This window comes from Schistocerca cancellata, chromosome 1 (genome assembly GCF_023864275.1).
Source record: "Schistocerca cancellata isolate TAMUIC-IGC-003103 chromosome 1, iqSchCanc2.1, whole genome shotgun sequence".
NCBI lineage: Eukaryota > Metazoa > Arthropoda > Insecta > Orthoptera > Acrididae > Schistocerca > Schistocerca cancellata.
Genome location: NC_064626.1, coordinates 1,019,002,072 through 1,019,017,193, shown reverse-complemented (window position 1 = coordinate 1,019,017,193; position 15,122 = coordinate 1,019,002,072). Strand labels below are relative to the sequence as shown.

General features: G+C 35.6%; 1 protein-coding gene across 1 annotated transcript in view; it reads right to left on the bottom strand.

The window, feature by feature from the left end:
- The window catches only part of LOC126089419 (ankyrin-1-like), a 337,936-nt gene that overhangs the window by 85,531 nt on the left and 237,283 nt on the right, over positions 1 to 15,122 (bottom strand). The window contains exon 11 of the mRNA XM_049906908.1: positions 5,789 to 5,881. Coding sequence (XP_049762865.1) covers positions 5,789 to 5,881 — 93 coding nt within the window. The remainder of the gene's footprint in view (positions 1 to 5,788; positions 5,882 to 15,122) is intronic.

Here is a 15,122-nt window from a genome sequence, read left to right as displayed (position 1 = left end):
ACTGATGACCACAACAACAACAACAACAAGTCATTTAATGCTGCATCATTGGATCTATAGATTATCCGCAAACTTCTATTTGTGTTCTGAGGAATTACGAGCTTAAAGTGGTAATATTGGAAAATGAAAAGTAATCTTGCTGATTAACTGATAACTGGGATGCTAGACCAATGTGAGTATTTCTGACAGGTCAACTATTTGGTAACATTTTGTGATGATTTAATTTTCTTGTTGAATGAGAGTAGTACTCAAGTTGAGAGGAGAATCAGGGCAATGATTTGGTACAACTTCCATCCCCTTAATTTTGAGTTGAATAGTAATTAAGTTATGTGATAGTGACTATATTCTTTTTCATAATGTAATGATTAGTAAATCTATGCTACTGACAATCTTAAGTTTTTGCTACTTAGCAAATGGGAAAGAAACAAAAGTATTTCAAGTTTAACCAGTTTCAGACAGAGTTAAGAGTGAGAGTAATGTTTTGTAGTGCACTTGATTTTAAAATTTCTTCTAGTCCACACCTTTCGTACTTTAGTCAATTTTAGTGCTAATTATTGTGATGTTACAAGAAGTGTGTAATGTATCTATTTATGAAGTAATGACTATCATTTTTAGTGTGAAACATTTGTTTGACTTAGTTAGAAGTAAAAGTAAGTGTACTACAGTAGGGTAATTTGTCTCATTTTTTCATGTTATGTGGTGGAGGAAAACCACCTCTAAGGGAACTGATAGCAGTGCATTTTCTTACTAACTGCCACTTGGACCTGTTGACGGCAGGGACAACTTGGTGAGAAAATGTGTAAAAGCACATTAAAAGTGTGAAAGTGCTTGTGAAAAAATACTAAACATTGAGCAAGTGAAATTTTCTGTCTAAAAATGAACTGCAATGTGCAGCATAATTTAACTTTTTGCAACCCACGAGGATTTATTTTTTTAAGCAAGACAGGACTTATATATAGTCATATGTATCTTTGGATGTAATCTTTGTTTACCCAAAAAGGACATCACTTATGATGAACATGCCCACATTTTTATTAAAAGTATAACTTGTGGATATTTTGTGCCATTGTACACTACACTGTGTGTAAATATTTTGTATGAGGATTTTCATATGGCCAGTTCATATAAATATAAATTTAAAAAAAACATAAGTACTGTAGTTTTGAAACAATTTCTTATGTAACATTTTTTGTGCATAGATTTTTAACCCATCTTTTGGGTCAGTTGCAGTTGCCCAGTTAGCTGTTTGCAATATCTATCTGGTAAATCTAATGAGGGGGTGATGTGATGAAGCAAGCTGGGATCTTTTTAATTCCTCTCTTGTTTTGCCATATGACTCCTTAACCTACATTTTTTGAAATTCTTAACTAATTACTGTTGCCATACATGGGTATAATCTGCATTTTCATAAAAGAGAAAGGTTGGCCCTCAGTTTTAAAGAATATAGCAGCAGATCTAATTTTGTGCTTAGTTTTATATGTGTAATTGATTTTCTAATTTATTTTGACTATTCCTAGTTAGTATCTTTTGTTATAGGGTGAAATCAGTAATTGTTTCATAACTCAAATTCTATTGTTGAGTTATAAACAAATATAAATTCTGTACTAATTATAAACATTTGGAAGACAAAACACTAGCATTCTTTAAGTATTTACTTGGCTCTATTTGAAAATATGTTAGCAAAGCCAGCCCTTAATTTATTCCAAAGTAATTACCAGTTTTGTCAAAAGTATTGTTTGTGTAACTACATCTGTTAACTTCATAATTTAAACAAATAATTTGGCTTAACTCTCGTGGTAGGAGATACTGTTAAAAAGATGGAAATTTTTGATGTATTCAGTTAATTGAATGACGTATATTTTAATTGTAATTTCTGTAAATTAAACATTGAACAACGTGTAGTTTCAGTGCCTGTTATTGTGATGATATATAAGGGCCAGATTTTTGGTCCCAAGACAGTCAGTCCACGGTTGATTTTCGGACAAGAAACCTGTACATGCTGATGTATTGATGTCTGCGTGCAAACTGTTAATGAGGCTTATCAAAATTTGCCAGTAGTTAACTGACCATATAACTGTGTAATATTGGGAGGAGGGGGAGGGGGGGGGGGGGTCGTGAACAGTGAAAGTAAAGAACTATGAAACCCAACTGTGCACCTGTCAGCGACATCATTTATAGTAGTCAGTGTTGAACTTCCACCCCCCTGTTTTTCAGCCAGTATAGCAACACAGTACGTCGAAACTGAGGACAATCAATGAAGAAATAAAGCAGGTGAACGTCACAGCCTTGTTGGCCAAAAGCTCATTTTGCGACAGTGTTCTTGTCGTGCTTATCTGTGACTCAGCATCTGCGCTAAATTATACAATTTTGTAATTTTTGTGTATTTTCTTTTTCATGTACAACCAACCTGGTGGACTAATGGAAGGTAGCATTCAGTTGATGACTGATGAGTTTCCTGGAACTGACTACACATGGCTGTAAAAAGTAAGGCGATAGCTTTTGGAATTTTATATTTCATGCAATGCATCTCAGAAAGTGAAGATAAATGATTCTAATTTCATATTAATAGTGGATAAAAGTGTTGGATAATTTGTTTAAGTTCTGAAATACAATGTGTGAACAATGGGGTGAATGGTGATTGCAATTTTTTTCATGAACATAGTAACTAAAGCAGAAGAATTTCTCACAATAAAAGCCATTTTCACAAGCTGAAATTTGATAAAATATCAGGGTTAAATAACTGTGTGTGAAGTATCTGGAGAACTGTACACTTGTTACAGGTAATGGTAAAGTTTGGCAAATACAAGAAAATATCTTTATCTGATGTGTGTAAGCATCTGAACCAGCAATATGAACAAATTGACAATACTTTAAAAACATTTTCTGCAGCGAACCAGGCAGAATGAATTGATAGTACTTTGAAAGCATTTCCTGAAAATGTGATAGAACAGGCTAAAGGTCATGATGAGCGAATTGATGCCACTTTAAAATCATTCACAGAACAGCAGTCAAAGCAGATTGTGAATACACTTGATAAATTTTCTGAACAGTTCAGATCCAAGCTCAATGAGCTAAAACAATTTAAACAAGACTAACAAAAATTACCTGAAAAGGTAACACAGATTGGTACTGATCTGCTTGATGTGCAGACATCCCAGTCAACTTTAAAGAAAACACTTAGTCAAATTTCAGAAAAAATTCAGAATTTGTCACTACAGATCGCAGAACAGATTCAGATGCATTTTGTTAACCAAGAATATGAAATAGTTATGGAATTTAATCAGTGGTTAGAACAAACGGATATAGAGATCATGGAGAATTTAAATAATGAATTGCTATTGGGCAACAAAGCAGGCAGGTGTTCTAGTATCATCTGGTTCTATTGATAAAGTAGAGAATTTTAAGTCTGAATTTCAACAAACATCAGGAAAAGTAAAAGAATTACAGGAGATGCAAGAGATTAAAAGTTTCAAACAGGATAATCTTCCTGCTTCTCAGGAAAGAGATAAATGTTACAGCAATAATCACATGGTTTCCTCATATAGAGGACCTGTAAAAAACAAAACACACTAAGTAATATTTTGCCAGACACAAGCAACATAATGCAACAGACTACAAATATATTAGCAAAGGATAGCTTAATTAAACACAGACAATTGCCAATCTTCATTCAAGACAGAAAAACACCTCATCTAATGATGTTTATAAAATCATTTAGAGGTGTGCTTCTGAAGGTGTGGAATGAACAGGAAGATTGCATTTCTTCATAAAAGGAGATGTGACAGAGGCTGCAGAACAATGTCATACCTCTGACCAATTTGAAAAAGCGTTTTTGGAATAATGCAAGGAAGGCTTAGGAAAGAAGTGTACAATCTCAAACCATATACTTGCAAAATAGGTTCTCACAGGGAGTACTTCAAAAAGTATATAAATAAAACAAAATACTGAGATGAGCTAGTGTAATGTAAAAATGCAATAAGAATTTTAAAACTGAAACTCCCTTTGAGTATCCAAGACAAATTGATCAGTGTAAGGGAAACTGACCTAGAAAATTTTCTGTCAGTTAGATTCAATTGACCTGATACAGGAAGGCATCAAAATGAATTGGTAATCAACACATGCATGATTCACACTGGACAAATACTAATACCCATAATGGGAGTGGAAAATGGAATCATGGCATGCAGAAGAGTGGAGTAAACCCACAAGAGACACACTATAATACTAATGGTCATGTTGTTGTGGTCTTCAGTCCAGGGACTGGTTTGATGCAGCTCTCCATCCTACTCTATCCTGTGCAAGCTTCTTCATCTCCCAGTACCTACTGCAACCTACATCCTTCTGAAACTGCTTAGTGTATTCATCTCTTGGTCTCCCTCTATGATTTTTACCCTCCACACTGCCCTCCAATACTAAATTGGTGATCCCTTGATGCCTCAGAACGTGCCCTACCAACCGATCCCTTCTTCTAGGCAAGTTGTGCCACAAACTTCTCTTCTCCCCAGTTATATTCAATACCTCCTCATTAGTTATGTGATGTACCCATCTAATCTTCAGCATTCTTCTGTAGCACCACATTTTAAAAGCTTCTATTCTATTCTTGTCCAAACTATTTACCATCCATGTTTCACTTCCATACATGGCTTCACTCCATACAAATACTTTCAGAAACGACTTCCTGACACTTTAATCTATACTCGACATTAACAAATTTCTCTTCTTCAGAAACGCTTTCCTTGCCATTGCCAGTCTACATTTTATATCCTCTCTACTTCGACCATCATCAGTTATTTTGCTCCCCAAATAGCAAAACTCATTTACTACTTTAAGTGTCTACACAAGGAGCTACACAAAAAACACAATTACTGCAACACAAAATACTCATATTATTAATTATTCTAATGACAATATTTATAATAGTACTGACAGTATGCAGATCAAGGTTAATGCAAACTGACATGAAACAATTAAACTGCTTAGAGACAATGACAAAAAAGACATTAAGGAATAATTGTGCACTAAAGTAAAAAAGTGTAACCCAACTCAGAATGAGATAGTCCACGCTATTTTTACTTCAGTGCACAATTCTTCCTTAATGTCTTTTTCATAATTGTATCAAAGTAGTTTAATCATTTCAGTGGACAGAGAGATGGTGGAGAAGGAGATGGACAGAGAGTTGGAGGACAAGGAGCTGTACAGAGAGAGAAGGAGCAGGAGCTGTACAAGGAGGGGAAGGGGGGGGGGAGAGGTAAGGAGATGGACAGAGGCGGGAACAGGAGGAAATGGACAGAAACTTGCGAGTGGAGGAGCTGGACAGAAGGAGGGGGGAGGAGGAGATGCAATAATAGAAAACTGGAATGAGTACATATCCGGGCAAAACTGAATACTCAGCAAGTATTTAATCATTAACAACAAAATGTGTTGTCTATAATTCACCTAATAATCATGAACTATGATATATAAAATACATGGAGTCAAAGGTCAAGAGTTCCAGTACTTCTATACATGAGATTAATTCATTCACAACGCTGTGGAAAAGGTGGCCTGTAAGTATGGAGGGGAATGGAGACAATAGGAATAATATGCGTGGGAAGCTGATGGTGTCAACAGAGACTAGAACAGAAAATTCAAGTTCTAATTTAGCTACAGAAAAAAATAGTCCTTTTTCTATTACAAAACATTCTCACACCACTTCGGTAACTGTAGCAATAATTGTTATATACACTGTATGAGAACAATAGTACCGTACTGCTTTGAAAGACAAGAATTTCTGATTAACTGAATTTACCTTCCGACAGTTGGCAGCCAAGTGAAGAGCTGTCACATCACAGTTATCCACTGCATTTCGATCAGCACCAGCCTTCAGCAAAAGGTCCAGTGCCTACAAATGTACAGTTGTGACAGATCACACAGGATAAAGCATTCTTGTACATAAGTGATAGATTCAAAAGAGAGATACATCTAAATTTGTGGATGTGGAATCATAAGAACAAACTGTGCTATAATTGACTATTACTGATGTGTGTGCGTGTCTTTTGTATCACTTTGTTTCAAAGGAGGAAATCATAAATATCTTGTACAATTCTTGTATTTAGCCCCACACACCTCCAGAAATGAAATACAACTCTGGAATTTTATAATGTGCATTAATATTTTCAGCCTAAAATATTCATTTCTTATGACAAAACATTAATCCTTCAATTAAATGACAACACAAGAAAATGTAAAAACCAACTATAGTCTGTAAAAATGAACATATTATTAATGATCCAAAAATGAAAGATTGAAAAAATTTAAGCATTTAGTCAGTACTTTGCAATTAAAAAAAGTTAAATACTCTACCAATTAAAAATTATAATAACTCACTAATTCTCAGGAAACTGAAGCAATGGATATTGACAGGAAGTGTTAATTTAATTACAAAATTAAGAAACAATAAATCATAACACACACTGCTTACCTCCAATGGAATAAAAGCTAACATATACACAATGTTCTACTAAGAACAAAAATGTCTATTTTTGACATTATGAAACAAGTAGAAATAGTGAAAGTATATAACATACAATACATAATTATTTAAATGGCACTAAAGCAGTTCCTATCTTAATTCTGTGGCCACACTGTACTGTTAGATGAAATTTATTCCAAATATGGCAGTATTAAGAATTAAACAAGCAGACAAGAGCTCCTTTATTTATTCTACTCCTATGACATAAATGGATTATCCTTGATATTGTTAAAAAGACAATCAAAGTTTATCCTCTTAAAAAAGAAGTTTAGTTTTCTCTGATATGATGGTGTACACAGTTTTTTTCTATCAATACATATTACTGTGTTTGATAAAACAATTTTATTCCTCTCCAACAATGGTTATGGGTCCAAGCACGCTAATAAGGAAACCAGAAAACTGTGTTAGTGTCAGTTAGCTGATCTAAAACTTGTATGTGTGACAAAGGTAAAACATTTGCCAATAATAACTGTATATTCTTGGTGCAATGCATTTGGAAAACATTAACTGACACCGCGCTGTGTTCATGAATTTCAAAGAAAAGAAATGATGCTCTCTTAACAACAGTAAGACAATTAATGAAATTTGCAGATATGATGGAGAACATACACAGCACTGAGAAACTAAACTGAGTGAATTATACTTCCTTGTCAAGCCAAATGAAAATTATTTTAACAGATTCTGATTTGTGGACTGTAATCAAGTCTGTCATGATGAAACCTGATGAAGATGCATCATTTGCTCATAAAGAGACATATATTAGTATATCATTTCAATGTAAGGCACAAACAAAAATTGTACTCTCCAATTGCAATGAACAGTAATAGCATATACTAAAATTTGACAAACCCAAAAACAGTACGAGAAGACCTTAGAAAATGGTATGCTCCAAACGACAGCATATTTCACACTACATAACTGAGATGGAAATTATATTCACTAAAACTGAAGAATTCTGAACCCATGGGAAATTATCTAGGACTTATAAACAAAACTGTAGCATATGTAGAGTAAATTGCTTACAAAACTGAAGATTGAGCTTGTAACAGAATTGCTACACACATTTCATTTTCATGAAGTATCAACGTAGCCAAGGCACTATAATTTAAAGTTAAAAATATTAAAATTCGTTATTATAATCCTACTTATTACTGTATATAATCATTCAAAAGTTAAAATTGACAGAGAAATGCTTTTCTCTGTTGTTGCTGTTGTTGTTGTGCTCTTCAGTCCACAGACTGGTTTGATGAAGCTCTCTTTGCTACTCTATACTGAGCAAGCCTCTTCATCTCTGAATAACTACTGGCCCAACCTACATCCTTCTGAATCTGCTTACTGTATTCATCTCTTGGACTCCCTCTATGATTTTTACCCTCCACACATCCCTCCAGTACTAAATTGGTGATCCCTTGATGTCCTCAAAATGTGTCCTAACAACTGATACCTTCCTCTAGTCAAGTTGTGCCAAAAATTCCTCTTCTTCCCAAATCTATTCAGTACCTCCTAATTAGTTATGTGATCAAACCATTTAATCTTCAGCAATTTGAAAGCTTCTATTCTCTTCTTGTCCAAACTAGTCATCATCCATGTTTCACTTCCATACATGGCTACTCTCCATACAAATATTCTCAGAAAAGACTTCCTGACACTTAAATCTATATTTGATGTTAGCAAATTTCTCTTCTTCAGAAATGATTTCCTTGGCATGGCCTGTCTACATTTTCTATCCTCTCTACTTCAACCATCATCAGTTATTTTGACTCCCAAATAGCAAAACTTATTTACTTCTTTAAGCGTCTCATTTCCTAATGTAATTCCCTCAGCATTATCTGATTTTATCTGACTACATTCTATTATCCTTGTTTTGCTTTTGTTGATGTTCAGGTTATATGCTCCTTTCAAAACTGTAGATTACATTCAGCTGCTCTTCCAGGTCCTTTGTTGTCTCTTAAAAAATTGCAATGGCATTGGCAAACCTCAAACTTTTTATTTCTTCTCCCTGGACTTTCATTCCTATTCCAAATTTTTCTTTTGTTTCTTTTACTGCTTGCTCAGTACACAGATTGAATAACATCGGAGATTGGCTACAACCCTGTCTCACTCCCTTCTCAACCACTGCTTCCATTTGATGCCCCTCCATTGTTATAACTGCCATCTGGTTTCTGTACAAATTGTGAATAGCCTTTTGCTCCCTGTATTTTACCCCTGCCACCTTTAGAATTTGAAACAGAGTATTCCAGTCAACATTGTCAAAAACTTTCTCTAAGTCCACAAATGCTAGAAACATAGGTTTGCCTTTCCTTAACCTATTTTCTAAGATAAGTCATTGGGTCAATATGCCCTCACAATTTCCAACATTTCTACAGAATCCAAACAGATCTTCCCCGAGGTTGGCATCTACCAGTTCTTCCATTCATCTGTAAGGAATTTGCGTTAGTATTTTGCAGCTGTGACTTATTAAACTGATAGTTTGGTAATTTTCACACCTGACAGCACCTACTTTTTTGGAATTGGAATTATTATATTATTCTTGAATTCTGGGGGTATTTCACCAGTCTCATGTAACTTGCTCACCAGATGGAAGAGTTTTGCCATGGCTGGCTCTCCAAAAGCTATCAGTAGTTCTAATGGAATGTTGTCTACTCCCTGGACCTCGTTTCAACTTATGTCTTTCAGTGCTCTTTCAAATTCTTCACGCAGTATCATATTTCCCACCTCATTTTCATCTACGCCCTCTTCCATTTCCATAATATTGCCCTTAAGTACATCACCCTTGTATAAACTCTCTATATATGCCTTCCACCTTTCTGCTTTGACTTCTCTGCTTAGCTCTGGTTTTCCATTTGAGCTCTTGATACTCATACAGTTGGTTCACTTTTCTCCAAAGGTCTCTTTAATTTTTCTGTAGGCAGTATCTGTCTTACCTCTGGTGATACATGCTTCTACATCCTTACATTTGTCCTCTTGCCAGCCTTGCTTGGCCATTTTGCCCTTCCTGTTGATCTCATTTTTCAGATGTTTCTATTCCTTTTTGCCTACTTCATTTACTGCATTCTTATATTTTCTCTTTTCATCAATTAAATTCAATATCTCTTCTGTTACCCTTGGGTTTCTACTAGTCCTCGTCTTTTTACCTATTTGATTCTCTGCTGCCTTCACTTTTCCATATCTCAAAGCTACCCATTCTTCTTCTACTTTATTTCTTTCCCCTGTTCTTGTCAATTGTTCCCTAATGCTCTCTCTGAAATTCTCTTCAGCCTCTGGTTCTTTCAGTTTATCCAGGTCCATCTCCTTAAATTCCTACTTTTTTGCAGTTTCTTCACTTTTGGTCTACAGATCTTAATCAATAAATTGTAGTCAGAGGCCACATCTGCCCCTGGAAATGTCTTACAATTTGAAATCTGGTTCCTAAATCTCTGTCTTACCATTATATAATCTATCTGAAACTTTCCAGTGTCTCCAGGCCTCTTCCACATATACAACCTTATTTCACGATTCTTAAACCAAGTGTTAGCTATGATCAAGTTATGCTCTGTGCAAAATTATACCAAGGGTTTTCTCTCTCATTCCTTACCCCAGTCCATATTTACCTACTACTGTTGCTTCTCTTCCTTTTGCTACTATTGAATTCCAGTCCCCCATGACTATTAAATTTTCATCTCCCTTAACTATGTGGATAATTTCTTTTTCACGTCAATCTCTTCACCATCTGCTGAGCTAGTTCGCATATAAACTTGTACTACTGTGGCAGGCATGGTCTTTGTGTCTATCTTGGCTACAATAATGTGTTTACTATGCTGTGCATAATAGCTTATCCATGTTCCTATCTTTTTGTTCATTATTAAACCTACTCGTGCATTACCCTTATTTGATTTTGTATTTATATCCCTGTATTCATCTGACACAAGTCTCGTTCCTCTTCACTAATTCCCACTATATCTATATATAGTGATATAAATATAATAGAGGGAAACATTCCACGTGGGAAAAATATATCTAAAAACAAAGATGATGTGACTTACCAAATGAAAGTGCTGGCAGGTTGATAGACACACAAACATACACACAAAATTCAAGCTTTCGCAACCAACGGTTGCTTCATCAGGAAAGAGGGAAGGAGAGGGAAAGACAAAAGGATGTGGGTTTTAAGGGAGAGGGTAAGGAGTCATTCCAATCCCGGGAGTGGAAAGACTTACCTTAGGGGGAAAAAAGGACAGGTATACACTTGCGCACACGCACATATCCATCCGCACATACACAGTCACAAGCAGTAAATGTGTACACTGTTTATCACTCATTGCCTGTTACAGTGTACAAAAGACATCTGGGATATTTGCGAGAGTGCATCAGAATTGCATGTTCCATTGCAATAAATGCATTGTTACTGGCAGTTGTCACTTTGAACAATTACTATGAACTATGTTGTTGCTATGCAATGTATGCTGTGTATGTACATAACACAATAAATTTGCATTTATTCGATAACAACTGGTTCCCTATCTCAACAAGCCACCTGCTTTCATTTGACCCAAAAGGGTTGACAGACCCTATATTTAAAATTCAAATTATGATCATACTTATTGTCTCCATAATCATTCCAAAAGATAAATTAATAGATCTATGTTTTTCTCAATGAAATATTAACAGAGTGTAACTCTTTCATTATACTGATTCTGTTGATTGTATACTTACATCTTTGTACTAAAATTGTTATATATCTGTTCTTGTCAAAAAGCAGCATAAGCAAGATTTTGGCCTGAGGGGGTTGCAATTGTTGGTTGCAAGTCATCAGTTTTAGTGGTGAGTTGGAAGGACTGTATTATGTTAAATGTGCCTTATGTGAATAAATGTGCCTTGGAAAGTGTATACAATTAATAACTTGAATACAACATATTAATGTTCCATGATAATATTTATTAATTTGTTATGAACCAACTTTCAGCTTCTTAGACCATTGTCAGATAATTACATGTTGAACAGATAGTCCACACAACTTCAGCAAGAATTCATAACTATACAAAGATATGTGACATTTTATGACTAAATCGGTACAAAACACAAGCTTGTTGTAATACCTAAAGAGACACTGAACCAAGAAATGTTACATTACAGTATATTCAAATATTAAAACTATGTGAGTGTATAAAACAGAAATGTTCTACAAGTGAGTCATATGGACAAACTGGTCAATGTGATGAAAAGACCAAATAAGGGGTGGGGAAATAAGACGTCTATGGGATGTGGGTGTGGAGCAGTCATAATGAACTTATTAGCTAATGGTGAGAGGAATAACAACTGGCTGCTATTTTAAGAAGGGTGAGCGGTGGAACTGTGTTTGTCCATTAAGGACCATGTCAAGATTCTCCGACTGGTGTTTATCAATGGCCAAAGAATCAAGTAAAGTTAGTTTTCTCCCTTTAGTTCCTTTATGGAGGACACCACATTTCACATCATACCAATGCCTTTCATTTAGAGCATATTCATCAAAGATGGAATCTTTCTTTCTCAGCCTCCAACTCCTTTCATGCTCAGTCAGTCTAGTGGTTATAGCCCAATCTGATTGATCTACATATAATTTGCCACACAGATTGCAGGAAATTCTATAAATTCCACTCTGTTCTAAAGGTGGAATCTTGTTTTTGCCACTGAACAGAAGATGGGCAACAGTATTCCAGTGTAAAAAGCTGGAGTATACTTCCTGGACTTTAGTTTCCTGGTGAGAACCTGTGAATTCCTACCTACATATAGCATTGGGGCCCATGTGCTATCAGTGTGGTTTTGTGCTATCTGAGGTGGATAAAGGAGATCTGTTATTCTCTGTCTCTTCTTTTTGCTGAGTATATTGTCAATGGTTTAGGACTAAAACCATTACTGAATGCTAGATCTTCAATTATTTTCAACTCATTTTCAAAATCTGGTTTGGTTTGGGGTATAGATAGTAGGTGCTGCATCATGGAGTGGAAGGTTGCATGTTTATGTGTTATGGGATGCTGGGAACTGGCTGGTATTATTGTGTCTGTTGAGGTTACTTTCCTGTATAACTTAAATAAATGCTGTTGGTTACTGATGTCAATGATGAGGTCTAAAATGCTGATGGAGTCTCCTCCCAACTACATTGTAAACTTGGTTTTACTGTGTGTGAATTCACATGATGAAAAAATTTATTTTATTGTCTGATGGTACCTGTCCACAAGCTCAGTACATCATGCATACACGTAGCACCAATATTGTATTTTAGAACATAGAGGCTCTTTATCTAAAAATGTTTACTCAAAATTACTCACAAACATTTTAGCTAATAAGGGACTCAGTGGGGACCCCATTGATAATTCATCTGACTTAGTGTAAAGAGATTGTTGGAACTGGAAATAATTCTGCTTTAAGCATGTTTCAGTTGCCGTCCTGGTATCCTCTGTCTCCACTGGATTTGTTCCAAATTTATGTAACCATTCTGTTGAAGTTTCCATTGTCTCTGCAACAGGAAACAGGCTTGTAACATCAAATGAGACTAGTTTTGTACTAGGTGGAATGGTTACAGATTTTAGTTTTTCACTAATGCAAGTGAACTGGGTATTCCAAATCTTGGTTGAAATTGTTTTTTCTTTACTTAGTGAATCTAACTCTTTTGCTAATTTATGACAAGGTGATGAAACCGAAGACACTACAGGCCTTACTGGAACACTTTCTTTGTGAAGTTTAGGTAACCCATATAACCTGGGTGCTATTGGATTCATGTTTGTGAGGTATTTGCCATCACTCTCAGTAAATATGGGTTTGCAAGTATTAATAAGGTTCATCACTTCCACAACATATTTTATTGTGGGTTCGTTAGGTAACACAGGGAACTCTACAGGGTTGATGAAGGTAAACATTTTTTCAATATATTCCTATTTATTAAGTAACACTAAATTGTTCCCCTTGTCACCCTGGGTGGCAATCACATCTTGAGAAGACAGCTTTTCTTTAATATGTACAACACTTTTTGCTCTCTATAATTAGCAATAAACATACCTGTATTTACAGTTTTTAGTTCATGAGCACTAGACTAACTGAGTATGAAAGGAGTTGGAGACTGAGAAAGAAAGATTCCACCTTTGCTGAACACGTTCTGAATGAGTGTCATTCATGTGATTGGAAATGTGGTGTTCTCCATAAAGGAACTAAAGGCAAGAAAATAACATTTCTAGAAATTCTGACCATTAATAAACACCAATCAAAGAATCCTGGCCTGATCCTTAATGACCAAACACGGTTCCTCTACTAACACTGATTAAAGTAGCAGCCAGTTATTATTCCTCTCAACATTAGCTAATAAACTTGATATAACTGTCCCACACCTACATCTCATAGACGTCTTTCTTCCACTCCCGATATTTGGTCTGTTCATCACATTCATCAATTTGTCCATATGACATAATAGCCTGCTCCATTACTGACTTGTAGAGAATTTCTGTTTTAAACACTTACATAGTTTTAATATTTGGATATACTGTAATGTAATATGTTTTGGTTCAGTGTCTCTTTAGGTATTACAACATGCTTGTGTTTTGTATCAATATAGTCATAAAATGTTACATATCTTTGCACAGCTGGGAATTCTCGCTGAAATTGTGTGGACTATCTGTTCAACATTAAGTTATCTGACAATGATCTGAGAAGTTGAAAGCCAGGTCATAACAAACTTATAAACTGTTGTTGTTGTTGTTGGTGTTGTGGTCTTCAGTCCTGAGACTGGTTTGATGCAGCTCTCCATGTTACTCTATCCTGTGCAAGCTTCTTCATCTCCCAGTACCTTCTGCAACCTACATCCTTCTGTATCTGTTTAGTGTATTCATCTTTTGGTCTCCCTCTATTATTTTTACCCTCCACACTGCCCTCCAATACTAAGTTGGTGATCCCTTGAGGCCTCAGAACATGTCCTACCAACCGATCCCTTCTTCTAGGCAAGTTGTGCCACAAACTTCTCTTCTCCCCAATCCTATTCAATACCTCTTCATTAGTTATATGAGCTACCCATCTAATCTTCAGCATTCTTCTGTAGCACCACATTTCGAAAGCTTCTATTCTCTTCTTGTCCAAACTACTTATTGTCCATGTTCCACTTCCATACATGGCTACACTCCATACAAATACTTTCAGAAATGACTTCCTGACACTTAAATCAATACTCGATGTTAACACATTTCTCTTCTCCAGAAACGCTTTCCTTACCATTGCCAGTCTACATTTTATATCCTCTCTAATTCGACCATCATCAGTTATTTTGCTCCCCAAATAGCAAAACCCCTTTACTACTTTAAGTGTCTCATTTCCTAATCTAATTCCCTCAGCATCACCCGGCTACATTCCATTATCCTCATTTTGCTTTTGTTGATGTTCATCTTACATCCTCCTTTCAAGACACTGTCCATTCCTTTCAACTGCTCTTCCAAGTCCTTTGCTGTCTGACAGAATTACAATGTCATCGGTGAACCTCAAAGTTTTTATTTCTTCTCCATGGATTTTAATACCTACTCTGATTTTTTCTTTTGTTTCCTTTACTGCTTGCACAATATAAAGATTGAATAACATTGGGGAGAGGCTACAACCCTGTCTCACTCCCTTCCCAACC